Below are 24,447 nucleotides of genomic sequence, written 5' to 3' on the forward strand. Positions count from 1 at the left end.
AATCACTCCAGCTTAAATAATACTTTACTTTCAGAAAAACAAACTCACATTGGGCCAAAATACATAATAGTAAATAAATAATGTGTCACAAATTTTAACAAAAATATACCAATACTTCCATGAAGCTGGAAAACACAAACTGGAACTTCATTGAGTTCTTAATAAAAAAAAATATTTTCCTTTTATAAAACAAAGGGAAACATTGCAGAGATGTCACTGTTCTGGAAATTTGTCCACGAGCTTCCCAAAAAGGACGGGAACCGCTCAGTTTTGGCCACAGTTTCTTCGAGACTTTTCCTCACTCCGGCAGACTCCACTTTCAAAAAGTCAAGGAGTGTATCGTGCTTCCTTTTTTTTTCTGGGTGATTTGGGGTTTGGCGCCGGATTAGAAGGTGCCAACGACGTGCCCGGTGGTGTGGATGGCGTGGTAGCTGTGATGGTGACCAGCTCTTCCACGGGACGTTCTACAATGGCCTTTAGGTTGGGTGGAAAAAACAAGAATTACTTAATGCTGATGTATTGTACAAAAACAACTGTGTATACGATGCTCAACTAGTTGATGTGAGACATGAAATTGACATGTTATTCTTATGGCTGTATGAGCCTTCTATTGGCCAGCATCACATATGCTTTAGAATTGTCTCCACATTTGGACAACATTTTGAGAAGGTAATTCGTTCACTTAATATGTGTTTACAGAGAAGACCGTGAACTATGTGATAGTAGTTTGTTTCAACTGTATTTCCACGTGAAATTCGGAGACATTACTCGTAATGCATGATGAAAACTAATGCATTCTGATCTCACATGAAAGAATCATATTGTAAATAAAACACGACACCCGAAATTGTGTGCAGTAAACAAGCGCTTATGTCCAGAACGGTATTCTGACTATGCTCCTTTAGCGACTGGCCATGTACATGAAAAGCACGACTCGTTTAAGATAAAAACAGGGATGGGCTGAACCGTGATTTTCTGCACAGTTATCCTACTTTACAGTTTGTAGCGTGAAGGTTTTTTTTTGCCAGCTCCCTTGGTAGATTAGTGCACTTCGTAAAGTAGCGATTTTGCAATGTTCGTGTTTTAACGCGAAAATACGATTTTCTATTGCATTTACGTCTAACTAAGATATCTCAATACATTTTATTGCAAATACATGCGTGGTTGTGGAAAACTACTTACATTTGTGTGGTTCCTTTTCGGGCATGTTTGTTGATATTGAGAATTCGCAAAGCCTTCTGGGTAGTCACTTCGCTGCCAAGTGAGGTCGAGAGCCCCCTCGGTCTTGAAGTGGTTACGACTTGGTTTGAGGGCACTTCTGCCTCGGTCTTGAGAGTATCGAGACACACCCCATTTTCACGTGAACGCGCAAACCGAGTGACTAGGGCACATAGCGAGTGAAAGTGCGAAGAATGGGACGCAGCCTTTGACTCAAGTTTTCTATTAGTGGAGATACATTTTTGTTGCATATGACAATTTCCTAAAGATTTGGTAGCTGGAGTGGCAAACATAATATTATTCTATCTGTTAGATTATAAAGATGAATATGTGTAAGAAAAATAGGAGAATTTAAAACATCATAATCTACTGTCCAATAAAATTAACTCATTGGAAATTTTGTCTCCCCCAGAAAAATCAAAATACATGTATTTACCTTTCTTTAGGCATATTCTATAAGGTTGGGGTTGGTTGGATCCCTTAACCACTAGGAGCACCACTTCCCGTGGTGTGTCTTCGGCAATTACAGCCTGGCGGTGCCCATCACTCTCCAGGCCAACAAATGTTTCCACCAGGTCTCGAACAGGGGACCTTACAATTCCAAATTGTAACAATACGCAAGCCATACAAAGGAACACAATTTTTATTGGGTTGATTGGAGGTTTTTTTTAAATATATGTGACCATGTTGTTTTATTCCCACACATGTTCCATATGCAGGAGAAATTAAAAAAGCAAAATAAAAAATAGTTATACCATAAATCTCTTTCTTTAATTACAAAAAAAACACATTGTTATTTACAAATAAATTGAGTTTTACAAGCAAGAATCCTAAAACCTGGAAGTACTGAAATCCTTAACGACTGCAAGTAAAATAAGCAGAAAAGTGTGTTAAGATTTGTTATTATCTACATATAGAAAGTCTACACACCTGTTTTTCAAATACTAAGGTTTTGGGATAGTACTTTCAAAGCATTTCCCAATAATCCAAACTGCAACTGATACAACTTACTTTGATTAAAAATTCCTCTTTCAAAAAAATTTCTCCTGATCAAGGTCTTAGGGTCACATGTATGGTTAATGTTGAAAAATCCAACATGATGGTGTCTCATTTGATAACGGGTGTGTATCTTATATGTTAGTTCAATTATTTTCTATCTCCTACTCTGCATTTATCACGCATTTTCAAAAACACTGTTAGAATATATATTTTTTAATGATGTCCAGTCACAACACTTATTTGGTGTCTAAAGAAAATCATATCTTCAAAAATGAAGACATAGACACTGCTTATGTCAAGCTAATTTCTTATCCCAAATAGTTTGCAGTTGAAAAATACTGTTAAAACATCACTATTAATTAGCTAATGTTTTTAAATACAATTCTTGGAGATGTTTGAATAATTTCACATCCATTTAGTCTCTTTTAAACAGGGTGTATTTACGTGGGCATAGATACAACAAATTAACTAGAGTTGGCTTGGCTTTCATTTTTGTAAAGAAAACTTTTCACTTTATAAAACATAACCCATTAAGGCTAAGCTTTTGACAAAAATCAATAGCACAAGTGATTTGAAAATGTAATGAGTATGGGACCTTTGCCCTACTCACAAAATGAGGGCAAAACTATGTTCCTATAAAACTAGGACTTCTTTTCAACTTTCCCAACGTGGTAAGGCTCTAACAGGAAACATACAACTAACTATGGTCTGACAACCAAAGAACTATTCAGGGATTCTTATGGGTCATCTCCCAAATGAGTGTGATGAACAACTAGTGATGCTTTATTGTGCTGCATCCTTGTTCTTTCCTTTCTTTAAGGCATGAGCCAAGCTACTATAGCAGGTGAGAAGCATTACAATCAATATGGTGATAACAGTGATCAAGACCCAACAATAAATTCTGCTTTATTTTGGGGACTAAGTTAACTTGGCATAGCATTGACTAATTGTCAAAGAAGCAACAAGACAATAGTCCAACACTGTCACCTGATGATGCCAGTTAGACAATGCTCAGTGACTTTAAATTGTTTAGGAGTGAAAGAAAACACCCCCATATGTAATAAGGGGATTGATTTGGCTTTTTTTACTTGATTTGGTTTGAAAATATTTCCAAGTGTTTGCTTTTGCGGTGCATGCAATTAAAAAAAATGCAAGCACCGGGTGTGGAGCACTCCTGAGTAAATGCACAGAAGGGTCCCCAATTTTAACCTGGCTGTCTCGATCCTGGTACCTGGCGCTTGAGCGCCGAAGGTGTTTCAAAGCGTCACTCCTGCCCAAAGCCCTCAGTCTCCTCAATGGCAAACATCAGCTTCTCCTTTAACTGCTCGTAGCTCTTGTAGGGTGGCAAGTCCAACCGGTTGAAACTGTGAAAAGGACAGTAGGAAAATGAGATTGCGTACATTTGCATTTAATTAGGAGGGCACCAATTTATCGGCAATTTATGCTAGTGGTTGGCCATGGACCGGTATCAGACAGCACGGAAAGAAAAGTCAATTTTATTACTTTGTACCTATTGTGGTTTTACTGACACTGCTACATTTCAGACTGAACTCGAACCGGGGCATTGAGTTGGTATGTTTGAATAAAAATCAGTGTGGTTCGCACAAGCGGGCGCACTTGCCAGTTTGGCAATACAACTGTAACGTTAAAAACAAAGATCCCAGCCTGCCATAGATACAGTAAAGGATGAATAAAACCAAACTTTTGCGCTTGTAGCCAATAATCCTGGAGAATGGTCAACTACGTCATGCTAGGACAATTGTGAGCAAACTTGGCGCAATGGTAAAACTTTTGGCCAACTAAGTTGGAGGAATCATGGATCCCCAAGTCAAGAACACAGCACAGACAACACATAACACTAAGAATTTTTTCGCAGGGTTGGTTCTTTCGGTGAGTTTGTATTTTTTAAGTACTTGGCACACTGATTGATGGGACGTTTTGCATTAAACATTAGGACAGTGACTTGTGTGTTGCTGTTAGCAGGTTTGCCTCAGGTCCCAGATTCAATTCCAACTACTGTCCTTTTTGTGTACAATTTGCATGTACTCCCCGTGCCCTTGAGCACTCAATTTTGATGTGCTACACGAGCAAATCTAAATGTTCTACATGCATTTATGCTTATTTTTATAAATATTGTCATTTGAAATATCATACATTTTTTTGTTGTCATCAGTATTATTATTTTAGATAAACAAAAAATATGTGTAATGCTTCCCTTGGGACAGGGCATAAAAATTTTGTCAGACAATGAACCGGTCCTTTGCACAGAAAAGGTTGAGGACCATTGCTTCACGTCATTAAACAATTGAATTGCTTGTCGAGGCTCTTGGCAAATGTTGTGCAGTTTCTTTATATCAAACCACTTTACATTAAAGTATGCAAAATTGGAATTAAGTACTCAAAAAATAAAATAAAAACAGTTCCAGAAAAAACAAAACCAGCATTTTCAGTGTAGATTACTTAAAAATGTTTCGTTATGGAAAAAATAGGGTTGCTGTTATTTACACAATCCCCCTAAAAGATTAGAATTTTTGTTGCGGGTATTATTTTGAAAAAAAAAGCCAGTTTCTGTAGCCGGGGATCGGTACGCAAAGGACCCCGCCGTTGGCTACCATACGGCTCTCAACCCACCCAGCCATTTTGGCCCCTCCCACAGGTGATTTGCTCATGGGAAGAGGGACCTACGTTGTCCCGTCGGCCTGAGCCTGGCCGCAACCCAGTGAGCATAGACCTGGCCACCAGGCGCTCGCCAGCAGACCCCACCAGGCCTTGCTCAAGAGGGGTGCCCCGATAACCTGCGTCCTGGCGAGAAAACTTGTGGACCAATCCGAGGGTAGGTTAGAACGGGAGATCGACCAACGAATCAGTACAGCGTCTACTGTTGTGCGGACCCTGTACCAGTCTGTCGTGGTGAAGAAGAAGCTGAGCCGAAAGGCAAAGATCTCGGTTTACCTGTTGATTTACGTTCCCACCCTCACCTATGGTTATGACCGAAAGAACAAGATACCAGATAAGAGTGGCTGAAATGAGTTTCCAACGCAAAGTGGCTGGGCTCTCCCTTAGAAATAGGTTGAAAGCTTGGTCATCCGGAAGGGGTTCAGTGTAGAGCCGCTGCTCCTGTACGTTGAGAGGAGAAAGTGAGGTGGCTCAGGCATCACATCAGGATCCTGGACACCTCCCCCCGGAGGTGTTTCGGTCATTTCCCACCGGCAGGAGACCCCAGGGGCTACCAAGGACACACTGGAGAGACTATGTCTCTAGGCTGGCCCGGAAGCGCCTCAGGATCGTATCTGATGAGTTGGATGTAAGAATGAACTATATTTCATGTTGAAAATATCTGTTTATTGTTTGTTATTGCAACATAGTTTGCAGCCTGGTCATCCTGGGAAGGGGGATTATCTCCTGTGCGGTCCCTTCAAGATTTGTTTATTTTCCTCATGTTAAGGTTTTTGAGTTTTTGCTTGCACTCATGAAAGTTTTAGATCAGGGGATGGTGTAATAATAGTCATAGTTTGCAATAATCTGTGGTCTGTGCAGCCCTTTGAGACTCCTTGTGATTAAGAGTTATACAAATAAATATGACTTGACATGAAGTGGCTGGGGAAAGGGACGTCTGGGCTTCCTTGCTAAGGCTGCTACTCCTCTGACCCGATCCCGGATAAGCGGACAATGATGGATGGATAGATGGATAAATAATATTGACTCGGTCATTTTGTAAGTTGCTTGCCTGAGGTAACAGTTAAGCATCTTAAATGAGGGCGCTCACCATGTATGACTTCTAGGAAGCCAATTTTCTTTTCCCACCTTCTCAATGCAGAACTTCTGGGGACCATTGCTTCCTATAGAATAAAGCACATGGGACACAAATACTTTAGGTATTTGATCTGGTCATTCTAAAAATAGTCGTTTCTAGCTATCAAAATATTGCTAATTACAGTACTTGTGGAGTTTCAACAGAACCCATCGGTATATCACATTATAAACGCTAAAATGTTTTCTAGCTTCTACTTCAAAAGCTTTGTGTAAAAATACGTTAGTGTTGACAAAGGGTCCCACTGGAAAGGGATCTCCTCTGTCCCCCTAAAACCGGGCAAAAAATATTACCCATGAGGTCAGCAAATCCTCCGACAGGCAGACGACAGGTGCCAGTAACAAACTGCAACAACCGCATTCTCTTCTCATTGTCCATTTCTTTTATGAACTGCAAAGGTAACACCGGGGTAATAATTCCATGTGTCAAAACATAAAGCAACTTCCTGTTTAGAAAAGCTCAATAGTTTTGGTGCCGACCTGCCAAAACCACATGATCTGTTTACTGCCACGAGCATAGTGCCTGTAGATGGTATTCCGTTGCCAATCTGCAAGATCTATCTCCTGCATCCCACAGAGCATTACCTGCAGGAAGAAAAGCTCTGTAAAATCATGAATGCAAAAACCTTTTAGTCAGATGCTGAATTATACCCCCCACAAAACCTATATATACACTAACCATATCTATATTTTATAAGCAGCATTAATGATAAAAAAAGCAAAATGATTCAATTTCCCATCGTTGTTTTTATAAAAAATAATGCAGTTTCGAGTGCCCATACTTCAAGTTCTTTGGCATCAAAATATTGCAGGTACTGCTGTGGCAGGACCTCGTTGAAGCCTTCAAAAAATGCCTGGGTTTGCTCTTCCACACCTCTTGACAGCCTCCACTCTGCTACCAACCTATGCACAGCACAAAACAGAATTATTTTAATGAAAGTGTTAGAAAAGGCTGTTTAGATTGATTTTGAGCAAATGAAGATCATTCATAAGAAAATCAGTGTGCTGCCTAAAATGCATAGAGAATAATTGCATTTGACAAAACAGAATAGGAACGCATGAAAATGTTGACATTCATTTCAACAACAGTAATTGCTTTGGTCCTGCGTACAAAGTAGGATTATGAATCAGAATCCAAAAAATGCCCACCTGATGTACTCCTCTTTGTTCTCCTCGGTAACTTGGATTTCTCCTCCATCAGGTTTTAGATCGTGCGTAGTAATTTCCCCCAATATTTCCTTGTCAACGCAAAAAAACATTTCCAGTCCACACTCTTCAATGTTGTTGTCTCTGTGGGAGAGTAAGGACAATCATCAGACAAACCAAATATTTTGTGGTACTTGACGTACAGGAAAAAAAATAACATTGGAAATACGTTTAAGAAAGAATAAGAATTAACAATTTTAATTTTACCTCTTAAACATGTGTATTAAATGTATCAACACACCTCAAACATTTTTAACAATTTTCCTAAAATGTATTATTTTAAAAACAACGTGAAATATGCAATACTGTGCAAACACACAGCAATTTAGCTGGATTAATGTATACATATTGAGAAAGATAAGTATTCAGAACTTACTTGATCCAAATGAGGGAGTTATAAAATTCTGGATCGACTGACTCTAGGTCTTTGAGGGCCAAAGGCTTGTTCAAGATGCGCTTGTAAAATGGTAATGAGAAACCAGTGTCTATGAACTTGCTGTGAAAAAGTGCCTAAAAAGAAATAGAAGTGGAGTTTTATTGTAATATTTCTGAAATCCTTGCTTCACATTCCAACTGATAAAATACTATAACAAACCATTGCAATGAAGCGGCCAATGAACTTGAAGTACTTAAGGTGATCGGGATTTATGTCCGAAGCAGGATTAATTTGAAGACAGTAGTTTTCCTTTCCAGCATATTCAAAAAGGCAGTACATAGGGTTCAAGACTTCATGGGACAACAGGAAGAACCATTCCCTGAAAATAAGTATGAAAGATCTTTCTTTGCAAAGACAAAACTTCTTAAATTCAAATAAACAAAAATCTGGTCACTGCTAGAATGAAAAGTAAAAAGAAATAATAATTGCCTCAATAAATTTAATTTAGTCAAAATCCTTTTGGACAACTCTGTACTAAGTGTGTCCCACTAAAAACATTTTCCCTATAGAGGTATATGGATGCATTTGTCTTTAAGTCATTTGTGTACCTAGCAAAATTACCCCAAAAATTGTCCAATCTTGTTTTGTACTTGCCTGGCAACGCCTCCATAGTCGAGCCCTTCTTCTCCAGGGAAGATAATCCACAGCCTTCTTCGCAAATCCTGAGCATTGAAGCTCATTATCTAAAATTATGGTTAGATTTCTGTAATCTTATATGGAACTACCGTATGTGCCACATGCCACGACCACAATAGAACAAAGGAAGACTTCTAAATCTGTTATGACAATGATTTCATAAAGCACACATGCCATAAAATGGCTAATGATTCCTCAAAACAACTTAGAGATGTTGAAATGTATTTACACTAACATGACCAGCCCATCATCTTACCTGTTGAAACGAGTCCTCAAAAAGAGTTTTCCGTGAAACATTGATCTTGATGTGTTGAGGCATTGCCAGTTGCTGAAAAGAAAAAATAACATGAAAACAATGTGGGAAGCTCTTATGAGTTCTTTTTAATGACTGAACTTAATTGAATAGTCTAGTCAAATTATGAAATATTGCCACCTCTTTTCTAGCCTAGAAGTAATGATATGCAAAATATTCTTATTTACATACAAAACTGGCAAAAAAAAATAAAGTGGCTAAATCACCTTATCAAGCCTTGATGGACCACATCAGGAAAAAATAATGCATATTCTCAACGGCCAAATTTAACTCGGGCTCTTATGTAAAGGTCTACGAAAAATCAATCAATTATTTTTAATAGGTTTTATAGTTGTTTTGTTTTTCCCACTATTCTTATATGGTTAATCCAGACTTCCAACATGTTATGGTCACATTAACAAAGGATATCACAGTAGAAGAATAGCACATATTCTAATGCATCAAAAAATACAATATGTACAAAAGATTGAACAGGTTATCTGCATGCAAATGTTATTTCCTGTTGAGCTTCGTACCTGGCACCAAAATCTGAAGTATTGAACTTTGGCTTTAAAGTCTCGGACATAGGTGATCTGAGGTCCATTTTCACTGGAAACAGGATAAGTTCAGTTTATGTGAAATAATCAGGTTACATTTATACATACGGTATATGCTATACATTTAACATCCGATTTATAACCTGTGACTCATGTCCACCTGGACATATGACCACAGTGAGCAGATACTCTTTTTTTTCCCAACAATTGGACATTTTTTAAATTCAATTTCTGTCCGGGCTCTGCATATGACAATTTTGGCAGGCAGCCGTAATCTCACTCCTATACAGCGATCTACTACTTCACTCATTAACTAGGTACTGTCTTGGCAGCAATGTTCCCTTTAATTTTCCACAGGTCTGAGCGTTCACACAAAGTCGGTGAGCAACAGCAATTCCAAGTGTGGCAACTAAGTCATTATCAATCATGTCCAAAAATGACATCATGTTACATTTTGTTGAGTTTTCGGCAATGCAAAAAAACGTTTTCACTTTTGAATGAATTGACTAATGTATTATTGCGAAGGTTGTAGGGCCTACAAACGTCATTTGTTTTAACAATTCTTTCACAAGATTTCCATTTTTTTTTTCCTGGTATCTTTTGTCGCATAATACTAACATATTTGGGGGCTTATTTAGTCGGTTGCACGATACACAACTGTATTCAATCACATTTTTTAGTGGAAGTACAATGTTGGCAACAAGATTGACTTGGTATAATTGGAAATTATTTGAACGCAACACAAACTTTTTCTTCTTTTTTCTGTGTTTTTTTCTATTTTTTTGAATTTCTTTAAAAAAAAAATCTCATTGTGTTTATTTTTTTCCTAGCTGTTACTTTTTTCTTTTTGTTCTCTATTTACTTTTTTTCCTTTGTTTCTTTCTTTTCTTTTCTTTTTTGGATTTTTCCTGAATTTTTCCTTCTTTTTTCTCTACCTTTTGTTTCTTTTTTCTCAGCTTTTCAGTACTTTTTCATTTTGGTATTTTTTTTCTTTTTGTTCTATTCCCCCTTCCCTTAAGTCATTTTGTGCATAATTTTACATAATATTTGGTCATATAGGGATGAAAGAAGCAAACACAACCTGAAGAGCCGTTTACGACCCGAAAGAGCCGGTTCTTTTTAGTGAGCCGAGCCGAAGAAGCCGGTTCTCGAAAAACTCTACTGACTTTACTCAACTTCGTTCTACTCCGACCTTACCGCATTTAGAACACAACGTCAGGGGAACCCTTGTATTTGTACCTTCATGCACTGTAACTCTGACTTAATTCGCTTCTTAATTAGCAATTTCGAGCCCTGATTTTTTTGAGCTGGCTAGATTCTCTTGTGCGCGGAAAAGCTCTGGGTAGTAACAGCTTAGAGGGAACATTGCGCTGGATAGATTTTCTTGTGCGCCGAGAATGTGCGGGCAGTGCGTGATTGCGCACGCGCGCAGCTTAAAGGGAAAATTGCTTGGCAGCAGATGGCATAATTGAAATGAATTTATTTTTACAACTAATCTGACTTAGATCGATTGGTGGAACTGATCCTGATTGTAGACAGTAGCTCACTTCTGAAATCATGACATTTAAATGCCAATTTGTAGATGCTTCTTTATGAAATCTGGAACCAGAAAACAGTAGACGCAACACTCCAGCTATGAGCCAGAGGCGTTTCCTCTGAGGGATGTGAACTATTACACAGATAGCACTTGCTAAACATAAAACAGTTCCATTACAGGTGAAGCAACTTTTCACCCACAACAAGAAATACAAAAGTATACTAGGGCACCAGTAGCTCAGGAGGTAGAGCGCTTGTCTTGGGAACAAGAGATCAAAGTTCGAATCCCGGCTCGTCCGTGTTACATGTCGAAGTGCCCTTGGGTAAGACACTGAACCCCTAATACCCCCAATAAGCAGGCTGGCGCCTTACATGGCTGCAAGGCCGCTATTGGGAAATGTGGAGCACATTGTAAAGGAAGTCATTGACTTGAAAAGCGCTATATAAATGCAGATCATTTCATTTCATTTCATTACTAAAAAGATATGATGTATATCCCAGCTCTAAGTAAGAAAGAGAAGCAATAATAGCATTGTTGCATTGGCCAGAAACATCCATCCATTATCTGCACCGCTTATCCTCAGAAGGGTCGCGGGGGTGCTGGATCCTATCCCAGCTATCTTCGGGCAGTGGGCACGGGACACCCTGAACTGGTTGCCAGCCAGTCGCAGGGCACACAGGGACAGACAGTTTGCTCGCTCATTCATACCTAGGGACAATTTGGACCGGCCAATTAACCTGACATGTGGGAGGAAACTGGAGTGCCCGAGGAAACCCACAAAGGCAAGGTAAGTAAACGCACACTCCACGCGCGGAAGTTGCGGTAGCTGGACTTGAACCCTGAACATCTGAACCCACCATGGGGCATCGCGCTAACCACCCATCCACCGTGCTGTCTGGCCAGAAACAAGTACTTAAAAATCATTGGTTATGTTCAAACAATCTTTAGGACATACATAAACCATGTGACTCACAGAAACTGATTCTGTATTTGAATTCTGAAAGTTCTAGAGATACATACAGTGATGATTTTCCAGTGCGAGGGTCAATGTAAGTGGTAGTTCTCCTGTTGTGGTCTACAAAATATGGAATGGCATCGACTGTAAACCTCATCTCCCATCCCTCTGGAAGTGGCTTTTCATTTATCAACCTACAAAAATAAATCGTGTGTGTATTATAAAGAGTTTTAAACAGAATAGCAATACAAACAGACTCAACGGACATTTTAGACAGGTACCTAAAATAAAAATAAAGTTAGCGCTACAAGAAAAGTAGTACAGTTACTAACCCCTGTGACCGTGGGTCTTCCCATTGTGTCGACCGAGTGGGATGATGCACAAAATATACCCTTCCATTGTTGTCAGTCCTCTTTTCTGAACAAAACAACACAAATCAAATGAACAAAATATTGATAAAACAAAAAAAGAACAAAAATAATTTTGAGGTTAGATTTGGGTGATCTACATTTAAATTAGATACTATATTCACAATTTTACATCATGGGACCAATAAATATTGACAATTGATTAACATTACCTTGTCAATGCTAGCCAATAGGCTGCAGTCAATACAATATTTTCAGAGTAAAACTACTAGCTTTAGATGTTGTCATAAACAGGTTGAAATAAAGATAGAAAGAAGAAGCCCATAAGTGAATGATGTAAAAGAATAAATTGATGTTCTGACAATTTAATAATAATAATAATGCATTTGAATTATATTTACATTTTTCAAACCTTGACTGTGCATACATTATTCATTCACTCATACATTCACACTTTCATAGTGAGTGGTAAGCAACTTATGTACCCTGGGGCAGATTGATGAAAGTGTGGCTGCCAGTTTGTCAAATGATCAGTAATCCATAATGTATGGATTGAATGGTGGCTGAGAAAGGTAACAGAGATCTTACCCCATCCATTTGGCAGATTTCCAAGAGGATCATACTCCTTATTTTGTGATGCTGTCCCTTGGTCTCCCTGCTACATTAAGAAAAGCCATAACAAAAGATGAACTTGTGACAAATTTACGACTTTTCCTCTAAACGTTTTTTTTAACAGTTTTGTTTCTGTTACTGTGTCACATCTCACCCCAATTATAAATCTCTGGTTGAACTGTTGCATTTGACCAGGCAACTGCCTGCGCTGGTGCTGCCACTGCTCATAGTTGCGCACAGTCTCCACAGTGGGACGTTGCCAGGTGGTTGTCCGTGTAATGTGATCGACAAAGTAAACGCGGCCCATCTGATCCACGCGTCGTTCCCACCTAAAGACAATGTTCGACAGGGCACAAAACTAATAGGGCAAATACCCTCATAATTGTCCAAGAGAAGGGATTTCTTTAAGCAGGCAGGAATGAAATATGAACGTGTACAGCTCAAGGGAGAAGACATGTAACTGCTTAAGTGTGTAGCCAATTGGAAACAACTGACCATCGTCAAAAATTAATTAAAATAAATAAATACATTTTTTTTTTTTTAAATCGAATGATTTTTGGTCTGATACCGAATACAATAAGACAATCTGAAATCATGGGGTGGAGATGATTGAAAGGAATTTTTACCCTTGGGGCAAAGGATCTGGGCGCTCCCATGTTGTCTTCTTTTCTACATGGTCGACAAAATACAACCTGCCATTCTGATCCACCCTCTGCTCCCACCTAGAAAGATACACAGAAAACAAGACTTTAGTTTACAGGTTATTTAGTGAAAGTTGCATTTTAGGTAAGGATAAGATACATTTCAAAATGTAACATTTCGCCCAAATTAATTTAGATTGCATGTGATAGTTATACTAGCATTTCTACAGTATTTCTTTGTAAACTCTGAAATTACTAATCATTAATAACTACTATTCAATTACTGTTGTGATTGCAGTTCAATCTAACTAATAACATCGAGAAGAGGACTATTGACACTACTGCTTGGGTGCCGCTTGCCACTCACGAGTAAAAAGTTGGTGGCAAATAATAACAGGGCCAGAAATTTTAGAAACACATAAAATTGGTTTTAAATCATACCTAAGGATAAAATTGAATATTAAAAACAGTGACGAATGACAACTGAATTCCTTAATTATTCAAACGAGTCCATAAGTTAAACAGCAGATTAGGAACATATAGCAGTCTAATTTATTTAAGGTAGAACCTCGGGATACAGAAACCACACCACACAACTTTTTCACTTTACTGTTAGGAATAAGATGATTGTTTGGGCCCATCTTTACAGCATTTACCCCGCTGCACAACATCAACAACAAATTATTTGGTGTGCCAAAAAACGTATAAAAACAAACTTTATGGTGTTCTAGCATTTACGGCTCCCAGATGCCTGACTCCCATTGAGCTACATCATGTAAAATGCTGGTCTGCTATTGGTTTGTGTCATGCCATCATTAAAATGCAGATATGCTATTGACGGATCTACTTCCCAGAATGCCTTTTGCTTCATTCTGTTCAGAATATGTTCTTCGTCAAGATATTGCAAGTCGGCGATACAATAATGTATTTTTTTGCCACGCGTTCCAAGAAGGTAATGTTAAAGGTGAAGCAAAAACATGGTTACCTTGGTAACTTAGCTTGTGATTAGCAAGGCATAGGAAAAAGGTACTCAAATCGCTACCCTTGCAAAGACACATGGCCCTAAAACAATCACTAATCATGACTATTATTAAAATTAGAAAGTGAAAAAACAAGTAAATCTTCCAAGGGCATGACAATACTTGCAAGTGGAAGTTTTAAAATTCAGTTTCATTTTTACTCCACTGTCACCGGCTCCTACCCCACTCTGCATCAACCCTCTACTCCACTTTACCAGCTCAAGTCACGTCAAAACTAAGGCAAAATCAAATTTCATTTTTCCTTTACATGTATCTAATCACATACATGTACATTACACAAAAGTCGTACATACTATGGACTATTTTGTGATTTACATGTTTTTATCAAGGTACCTGGGGTTCGAGAGTCAGTAATTATGCATTACCGAAGGTTCTTCCCCCCTTTACAGCAACTACACTAACCTCGAAACAGATTGACGTTGTATCCTGGGGGTCTACTGTACATAAAAAGGGGAATCAATGTCTTTAGAAGTGCTTTCCTTTAAGTGTTTTGCGTCGCTATACTTCTTTTACTGCTAAGAACTTAAAAATATTTTCCCAGTCCACTTCTGCATGCAGTTCGCTACAGTCTGTTCTTTATCTATTTTATGCAGTAGTAAATTCTAATTTACACTTCACATAAGAAAATAATTTCTGAAATTGCTTATCATCCCAAAAATGCAATTGGAACATATTAAAAATCTAACAAAAGTTTACCTTCAATTAATTTGATATCCTGTTTGATTCCATTTATAAAATAAGAAAGATCTCTGAACATACAAAACAAAAAAAAAGATTTTGGAATCTTGCTAAAGTCATAGAAACAGACAACAAAGATTAATAATAAAGAAAAAGATCAACAAGAAAAATTTTGATTTTAATAAAAAAATACAACTAATTAAACGATACATTAAAAAAAAACACCTTACCCCGGAGGCAAAGGTCCAGAATTGGCAGAAGGGACTCTCAAAGAAACAGAAGAGCTGATGCTGCTCATTTGTTGTCTGGTTGTTGAAAGTCCAGAAGTAGATGGTGCAGATGAATTGATCCGTTCCAAAGCAGCTGAGGGACTGGAGTCTGGAGCAGATGTGGGCCCTGGGACATTAGAACGCACAGGGGTCTCTGAACTCGACTGACTATAACTGCTTTCAGCTGCAGAGGCACTATTGCTGGAGGATGCTATGTGGAAAAAAAGGACATTGTTATTTGGGTTACAATAATTGGTATAAAAAAAATTATGGTAGGCTTATTGTATCATAATTAAACAAATTACAAATTTTCAACCCCTTTCTGAGTAATTTAAGAAGTGGAAGCTGACCCAAACTAAAGCAGCTTCAAATTCTCCACCTTTTCTTTCATTATGTTACGAAGGTCGAATGCATTAAAAGTTTATGGAGTGATCATTCATTTTAATAGAGAAAAAAACTATTTCAAATTTACAAAAAGGAGCTTGGTTACAAAACAAAACAAACTGCCAAGTTAAAATAACGCAATGCATACTGTAAAACTGTCAAGGAAATATTTTTGAAAAATATGTGATGACAATAAAGGCAACAAGGAAATGGAGCAAACTACTGGTAAAAATGTGCATTATGAACATTTAATATGTCTATTAACCACAAAACTTCACCTTCCTTTAGGACTTAGCAGTGAAAGAAAACATTCCGGATAATTAATTATAGGGCTAGAATGACTTAATAGTTCAGAGACAGGCCTTGCAGGTTAGTGCAGAGCATGATTATATAGAACATGTCAGATATGTTTTGTGCACTAAGAGTCGCACATCTAGCATGTCATCGGAATGTTTCCATCAAAAGGCATGATTCATCCAGCACGAGTGATTTTTTTTTTTCTCTTCTGTAAAGTTGGCAACTAACGTTTCCCGTCTGAGTTGCTTTCTGATGGTGGATAAGAATCATTGACTGAAGATGTAGACACCCCCCTTCCCGGTCTAATATAAAAATGAATGTTTTGAGAACCAGAGTTAAGTTGAAAAATAACATACCTGGTGAAGAGGTGGGTCTGAAGGGAGTTGGGGGAGGCGGTCTGGAGGGTCTGGGTGGCCGTCGAGGTCGCACACTTCCTGCTGGCACCAGAGGGGAACCGGACACGGTCCCTGACCTTCGTCCACGGGGAGATGAACGGGCCTCTACATTGTCCACAGCAGGGGAACTGTCTCGACTGTGTCTGAGTTGGAGATAATTCTAGCATAAATTAAACTTAAACCGGAAGTGTGGAATTTTCAAATAAAGAGTTAGCAATTTTCTATACCTTGGGGTATGTTCTCCATTAGATCGAGAATCTCCATTTGATACACCTGAAGGCCAGGAAATGTATTAGTGGTATTAAGTTTACGGTCACGCATGTTGAACAATAAAGTCAGAATAGATCCATCCCACAATAATGCTACATGATAGTATTCCTGAGAAAAACTTATCATGTAACCGAGTAAGTTTTGAGGAATGTTTCAGTAAGTACATGATAATGGTCTAATCAGATAATTTTGCTCCAGTTTTATTTTACAATAAAACAATTTTGTTCACGATAAACAAAGGTATTTATTAAAACACCATCTGAATCTAAATATGCTTTCTATGTTAACAGCTGTTACAAACTAAAAATTATGAATTTAAGAGTGGACTAAAGATGACTGAATATCGTGAAATTAACGACTTCAATTTTCAAGCATTTGACTGACGCCTTCATAATTCATTTGATTTTTTTCAGTTTGAGCAAATGACCCCTTTTTCAAACCTCAGGAAAATGTTAATGGTCTCTGCGACAACTATTCAGACTCACTTTGGTGATCGACTTCAGCCTTGGCGAACATTTCAGGATCAACAGTCATGCCATCAAGGCAGACAGAAAGGTCCCCAACCACATCTTTGTGGTCTCGGTCGGTACAAAGCTGTATGGTCTGGACCACATCAGAAACTAGTGGACAGAGATGAGAGAAAAATGTAATAATTAAGTATTGACGGTACTTTTACAACCAATGTTCTCTTCTTACTTTGCAGTTTTCACAAATTCATTTTATAACAGGTGTTAATTTGTGATAAAAGCTTAGTCTGCGATTTTACCAAGCTAGTGGTGGGCTATTTTACATGTCCAAAGTCAGACCAGTCAAAAATGTTGAAGTGTCGTTTTCAAGCAGGAATTTGTCTGATGAAAAAAATTTGGATAGAAACCTTAGGTTGCTTGTTGCCTTCAGAATTAGATCGAGGAAACACTCCAGAAAAAGAAATCCTCTGATTCATTTAAAACTAAAAATATGTGGAGGTGATGTGGAAGTCTTACTTTTCATGTTGTTGGACTTGAGTGTAGCACTGATGTCCAACTTGGCCATGCCGAGCAAAACATCAGACTTTAATGTTTGGTGGCTCCACACTCTAAACAGCAGTTTACTGAAGGGAGTCACAATCCTGTTCAGATTTAAAAAAATAATAATTAAGCTCCCTCCTTCAATATTATGAGTGTATCACTCAACAGAAATATGAGCATCATTAATGCTGTGCATAAAGTTTATGTGTGATTAAAGGATTAGTAAATTATTTTACACCTAAAAGACTTAAAGCTGAGCATGCGCATTATAATATGATGCATCTTATATTTGGATCAATATTGAGTCACAACAGGTCTCCCAACTACAGTAAGAAGTCGTCGTCTCGATTTCCCCCCAGAGAATAAGTAGTGTGTGGTGCATGCTGAGATATATACATATCGGCGTCCGATTTCCTAACAAATGTGTCAATCATCATTTGAATCGCTCACTATTGGCTAAAGTTATTCGGAAGTAAAAGAGGTGGGTCCTGAATCTTTGCTTAGTAGAAAGAAGTTATCAAATAACAAAAATATTAATATTGAAAGAACTTTCCAGGGAAAGCATGCTACATTTGCGGCACAGTATCCAAATGGAAGTAAGAGAAAAGTGTGATTGCATCACTTCTACAAAATTGGACAAGAGCAAAAACAGATTTAAGAAGTGGATTGCATTTCCAAACTACACTACTGTCGTGAGTTTTGTTGCAACTCAGGAGATAATAAAGTGGGGAAAAACATTCACAAATGGTGACTAATTGAAGGAGTCATTAATCAAGATATCAGAACACCTGTTTGCAGTGAAAGTGAAATGATGTGGAAAATTAACGCGAGGCCTTCCCTACTAAGACATTGAATGGCTGTTAAAACGGCAAGCAATATAACCGAACAGCAAATCAAGGACATTTAGCGCCAGAGAACTCAATTGCCTGTGATGAGTCGTGTGATGTGATGGATTTCTTTATTGCATTTCTTTCATTTTGTAAAAGCAATGAAACATACTGTAAATTATTAATATTGTGATGAAGTTAAACTGGAGTCCTTCACATAGTCACGTGGTGCCTCCTTATCCAGAGGATATAGTAGGCTAACATAGCTTATATAGATACATACAGCATGCGTTGCATAAGGCTTATAAAAGGCTTTTATTTAATGCGGCTCAGGACAAATTATTTTTTTATTTTTTCGGTGTAATATGGATCTTTTAAAATTTTGGGTTACCTACCCCTGACCCAGGAGATTTAATAGGTTAGTGTTTCCGTAGTGCAGTGGTTAGCATATTTGCATAAAACGTGAAAGGTCCCTGGTTCATTTGTTGGTCTGGAGAGGGATTGGCGCCACCAAACTATTCCTGCCGAAGGCACACCCCAGGAAATGGTGCGCCTCCGACCCTGGTGGTTAAGGGATCCAACCGACCAACGGATCAAATGATTGTTAAGGTCAAACCGTTGTGTAATTAGCACATTCCTACAAAAAAAAAACTAAACTTGTTACACAGTATCCCACTGTATATTGTGAGCAGAAAAACCTTTGTGTTTTTCTAAAACAAATAGGGGGAGCTGGCATAGGCAGGAAAACAGCTAATGTAATAATACACTATTTTGTAATAAGAAGAGCATCTTTCAAAACCCAATTCTGCATTTCCCGTCAGATCTGATTTAAATGGGTTTAAAAACACATAACTGGAAACAGCTGACATTAATATCAATGTGAAGAATACTATATTTAGGTAAATATGATTGATGTGACCTTTTGAGAAAACGGAAATAGAACAACTATATAATAGCCATAAATACCATCCATCCATCACAAAAGAAACACTCACTCTTTATATGCTTACTCAACACAAGTCAATCTGTGGTCATCCCTCCTTCACTTACACTGTGAGTGGCTGTTTCCATTTGGGACTGTGGGTGTTGTTACATTTCTCAGTTTTTCTTGACTGGCCATCAACAGTCACTTCTACGTAAGGACTTGGACCAAACCAGTTCTTCTTGTTCTCTTTCAGTTTTGCTGATAACACTGAAACAAGAAAACAGAGGGCATGGGGCAACCCAGAAGATTGTTAGACACAAGACAATTATGTTACCGAGAAACTGGTGGCAGACCAAAACTTGGTGGTCCTTTGCGTTTAAAATCTGGGACACAATAATCTCAGGTTTGTATGAACTTGGCTATTGCCCGGCTTATTCACTAATAAAATTTGTTTCTAATACAATTTTTAAAGACTAATTTGTTACCATGAAGGGTTATGTTGTTAACGGTTATTCAATTGAGCACAACAACACTCAACTTACCTATAATTTGTAGTTGTGCCTTCATAGGATAACCATTGGAGCTGCTTGCCTTGGTGACTTCACTTGCCATGACATCGAGCTGGGATGAAACCCTGCAGCCCAGAAAACAAAATTGAATAGTTTTTTCCATTAGTGCAATTGGAGTTGAAATAACTAGGCTGGATAACAAAAAGTACAACTTTTAGTGCCGCACCTAATTCCAATATTACACAACCAGAAAAATATTTTCAGTGCTGGTGAATTTCTGCAACATGTGTATAGAACATGAAAACTACTCATTAAAAAGACAATCAGCAGAATTGAAATTCAATGAGAAGGCCTGGGTCCAAAACTTCACCGTGTCTGGATACTAAAGTATAATGACTCTGGAATAATCAAGTTGGTATTATTTATTAAGGAATGAATACAACAAAAAAACACTCAGTCTTGTTAATCAATATTTTTGTTTTATCCATTGAAATTGATCACTCATTTATTGTAAATGTTTTGGATAGGTAATATTTTATCAAACATTTAATGGAGGCACAAAACATTAAGTAATTATTAAAACTTGACCTATTTCATTATGGAGATACACAATAGGAAGGCCCACCCAACTTGGCTGAACAGCTTTTGGGTTACCGTCTAATTTTGTAACCACTTTGATTTCTGCCTGAAAAATAACTTATGGGATGCGATGATTTAGACACATCATATGTAATTTCTAGGAACATCAGAGCTCATTCCAAAGTATTTGACAGAAAATACAAGTATTTTTACAAGTAGAACAACATGCATTCCAACATCATGATCATGCAAGGCGAAAAAATACATTTTGCAGATTGAACAATTCGCTTTTGAACAGCAGTTAAAAACAAAAGAAAGTAAAAACTTGTTTTTAAAATATGAAATGAGCAAAATATCTGCCAACAGGATTTTTTTAACGTTACTATTAAATGTTTTTTAACATTGGAAGATTGAAAGGGATTATTTAGCGCCTCCTAGTGGTAGAAAACGTCATTCAAACGTCATTCATGAACAATAACGCTGGTTTAAAAAAATTGCAAAAATACACGAACTATCATATTCAAAAAATTTTACACAACATGAGCCTCAACTAGGGAGCTGACATACTGTAATTGTCTACTATTTTGCTGCTGTGGGTACCCTGCGAACCAAAAACCTCGCAAAAGGCTTTGAATAAAAATGGTGCAGTTAAATCAATTTGAGTCTTAGTTTGTAATTCCCCATGACCCTTGTGAGTTTAGAAAATTGATAGATGTTTATTATTAGCTGTGAGTTACAGTTGCACTTGACAATAGAGCTACATCTAGGGGTCAAATAATACAAACTGTCTCTTTAAGAAATGAAACCACAATAGAACTGGAAACGTGTTGTCCTGGCGAGAAATGGGCGCCACCAGTCCGTACTTGCCCAAGACACAACACAGGAAATGGTACCCCTGGGCTCTAGTGGTTGAGGGATCCAACCAACCGAGCAACAAAGCCTTTAAGGCAGGACATTGAGAGCATGTAATAACCTTACATTAAATTATACAACCACGGTACATGCAATGGCAATGGTAGTAACCCATCACACATACACAAACGTTTTCAATGCCGATTTCATCTAGTCATGGCAAAAAAGCATTTGTTTCCTTTCTTTGAACTACTAACACAAGTATTAGACAGTAGTTTTCTAGTGTACTAAAATTAATGAAAGACATGTAACCTCCCGTCTCGATTACTGTAATGCACTACTCTCCGGTCTCCCGAAGTCCAAAATCAAGAGCCTACAGCTAGTACAAAATGCTGCAGCGAGGCTTTTAACTAAGACAAGAAAGTTTGATCACATTACCCTAATTTTAGCTAACCTGCATTGGCTCCCTGTTAGCTTAAGATGTGATTTTAGGGTTCTGTTAGTAGTATGCATGGACTTGCTCCGTCATATCTTTCAGATTTAATTTCCCCTTATGTTCCGGTCTGGAGCCTTTGCTCTGAAAATGCTGGTCTACTAGTGATCCCAAGAGTGTTCTCTTTTCGGGCCCCGGTGCTGTTGAATGCTCTTCCCCCTGAGATTCGATCTGCAACCTCAGTGGAAATGTTTAAATCTAAACTTAAGGCAAACTGATTTTCAATAGCATATGGATAACCTATATTTTATGTTGACAATATATGTGTATTATTTGCCCTCATGTAGGTTTTAGATCAGGGGATGGTTTCATAATAGTCTGTGGTCTGTGCAGCCCTTTCAGACACTTTGTGATTAAAGGCTATACAAATAAACATGACTTTACTTACACTCTTTCTTTCCACAGGCTGTGTTCGGTTTAAAATATATCAATCGTATTAACAATCAGTTGTTTATTTTCATAAATCGACGAGCGATGAAGTGTCGAGTTAGGGGAGAATTAACCCTCAGTTCTTGCATGCAAAAACAAACACCTCATTTTAATGGACGAAAAAAAAAATCAAACAACGTATCGCTTAGTTCATTGTCAGCTTTTTGGTGTGCTGCATTAACAAACATACATGAATACAACGATATAGTCCACCATATAGCAATGTACCAGGAGCTAACGTCTCGTTCAGCCTCGACTTGTTAGGAAGCACACAAACAAACCCAATGAAAATATTGTCTCTTCCGGCATTTTGGCCCAGCCGCTGAAAGCATGTCGAACGTCAGCTGCTACACAGCCTGACGCCACCACAGCCCAGCTAGCATTTAGCCTGCTTGCTAGTGTCATTATCATGGTAAAAATCTCAAAGTCCACTGAAGCGAAAGTATAGATTTGGCCCACGAGCTCGCCGGCTACCGGTTTCGCTGTCTTACCCACACTCCGAGAGAGACGAGGGAAGCAAAGTGATAACGTTGTGGTTAATTCCCCTGTTCGGCAGGCTGTTTTGGTAGCAGCTTTACTTCACGGAAGCAAAAACTTCGACCATCTTCCCAAACTCATGTCACGTGACAGAGTCTCGAGGCGGAGCATACGGTTTAACCTGTGAATGGACGATAGATGCCGGCGTTGTGCCGAAAACTATACTCACGTCAGAACGTCTCACAAAGACACTGTACTTGTATTTATTTCTCTCTCACTCTCTCTCTCTTTCTTTTCCACGCCTTTTCTCCCACTCTGTCGCTTTCACTCTCTGTGTCTCTCTTTTTTTCTTCCTTTTGTGCTCTTTGTCTCTTTCTCTCTCTGTGTCTTTTAAGTCAAGTCAAGTCATTTTTATTTGTATAGCCCTACTCTAACTTCCTTTTTTCCCTTTCTCTCTTTTCTCTTTCTCTCTTCATCCCCTTCGCGTTTTCTCTTTCTCTTTGGATTTCTTTCTTCCTCTCCCTTTCTTTTCTCCCTCTCTCACAACTTTTTATTTTTTCTTTCTCACACTCTCTCTCCCTCTCTCTCTTTCTTTCTTTGTCCCGCCCTCTCTCCCTTTCTCTCCCTCTTTCCCTTATTTCTTTATCTCTTTTTCTTTCTCTTTAATCTACTAGTCCAGGCCCCGACAAAATGTTTGTTCTATCGTGTGGCCCCCGAGTTAAAACGAGTTTGACACCCCTGGCTTAAACGGTCAGTTGGTTAAAGCGTAATAAACTTAATGGTAGAGCTCAAAGGGCTGCACAGACCACAGATTATTGCTAACCACAGACTATTATGACACCATCCCCTGATATAAAACCTACATGAGGGCAAGGAAAAAGTAAAAAACCTCAACGCGAGGAAAATTAAGAAACCTTGAGAAGGGACTGCACCTGAGGTAATTCCCCTTCCAGGATGACTAGGCTGCAATGGATGTTGCAATAACAAATAATTAACGGACATTGTCAACATAAAATATAGGTTATTTATATGCTATAAAATAGAAGTGTGTTTTAAGCTTAGATTTAAACATTTCCACTGAGGCTGCAGATCGAATCTCATTCCACATGAGATTCGATCTGCATTCCACATCAACGGGGCCCGAATGGAGAACACTCTCGAACCTGCGGATCTCTTCTTGGCTTTTGGGATCACTTTTAGATCAGCATTTTCAGAGCGAAGGCTTTTGACCGGAACAAAGGGGGAATTAAATCTGAAAGATATGAGAGAGCAAGTCCATGCATGATTTTGTATACTCCTGACAGAACCATAAAATCACATCTTAAGCTAACAGGGGGGCAATGCAGGTTAGCTAAAATTGGGGTAATGTGATAAAACTTTCTTGTCTTAGTTAAAAGCCTCGCTGCAGCATTTTGTACCAGCCGAAGGCTCTTGATTTGGGACTTCGGGAGAGCGGAGAGTATGCGTTTCCTTAAACAGATATGAGATTCAATTTCAATGTTATGCCTTATTGTCTTTTTACAATCAAATGTCAATTGTCATGATCGTTTCATTGTATTATTTTAGTCATGTCATTTAAATACGTAAGACCAAGAAATGAACATCAGGGGGCAGTGTCATCCCAGACACTAGCAAACTATCGAACAATCATTAACTGCGTATGAGTTAGACTTGACATAAAAAAAAATGCTTGTTGGCCTACGTCCTCGATTGTATTGATATTTGGACATTACAAACGATACAACTGTG

The 24,447-nt window shown here is 38.3% G+C and overlaps 1 protein-coding gene and 1 long non-coding RNA gene across 2 annotated transcripts; both read right to left on the reverse strand.

Moving 5' to 3' along the window:
* Positions 1–6: 6 nt before the first annotated feature.
* On the reverse strand, positions 7–1,433 carry LOC148369542 (uncharacterized). The gene is made up of 2 exons (XR_015850022.1): positions 1,183–1,433; positions 7–474 (listed from the first exon to the last, which is right to left on the reverse strand). It is a non-coding gene; the product is annotated as an uncharacterized LOC148369542 (long non-coding RNA).
* Positions 1,434–1,843: 410 nt separating this feature from the next.
* Positions 1,844–22,905, reverse strand: itchb (itchy E3 ubiquitin protein ligase b). The gene is made up of 24 exons (XM_088331605.1): positions 22,713–22,905; positions 19,902–19,993; positions 19,485–19,626; positions 17,584–17,708; positions 17,086–17,220; positions 16,558–16,603; positions 16,292–16,473; positions 15,216–15,465; positions 13,253–13,348; positions 12,781–12,955; positions 12,603–12,672; positions 11,979–12,063; positions 11,712–11,840; positions 9,134–9,206; positions 8,562–8,633; positions 8,264–8,352; positions 7,829–7,988; positions 7,610–7,743; positions 7,177–7,317; positions 6,810–6,930; positions 6,508–6,612; positions 6,322–6,418; positions 5,984–6,056; positions 1,844–3,581 (listed from the first exon to the last, which is right to left on the reverse strand). The coding sequence occupies exons 2-24, from the start codon at positions 19,969–19,971 to the stop codon at positions 3,482–3,484; spliced, it is 2,670 nt and encodes an 889-aa protein (XP_088187731.1). The 5' UTR covers positions 19,972–19,993; positions 22,713–22,905; the 3' UTR covers positions 1,844–3,481.
* Between the last annotated feature and the right edge of the window lie 1,542 nt (positions 22,906–24,447).

This window comes from Urocampus carinirostris, chromosome 3 (assembly GCF_059441175.1).
Source record: "Urocampus carinirostris isolate Australia breed hairy pipefish chromosome 3, RoL_Ucar_1.0, whole genome shotgun sequence".
NCBI classification, from domain to species: domain Eukaryota; kingdom Metazoa; phylum Chordata; class Actinopteri; order Syngnathiformes; family Syngnathidae; genus Urocampus; species Urocampus carinirostris.

Bases quoted from the DNA above. Each gene is read 5' to 3' on its own strand.
- itchb (XM_088331605.1), bottom strand. From the start codon at position 19,971: ATGGCAAGTGAAGTCACCAAGGCAAGCAGCTCCAATGGTTATCCTATG. The intron at 19,627-19,901 runs GTAAGTTGAGTG...TTCTTGTTTCAG, and splicing joins GGCACAACTACAAATTATAG to TGTTATCAGCAAAACTGAAA. The intron at 12,064-12,602 runs GTAAGATCTCTG...TGTTTTGTTCAG, and splicing joins AAATCTGCCAAATGGATGGG to AAAAGAGGACTGACAACAAT.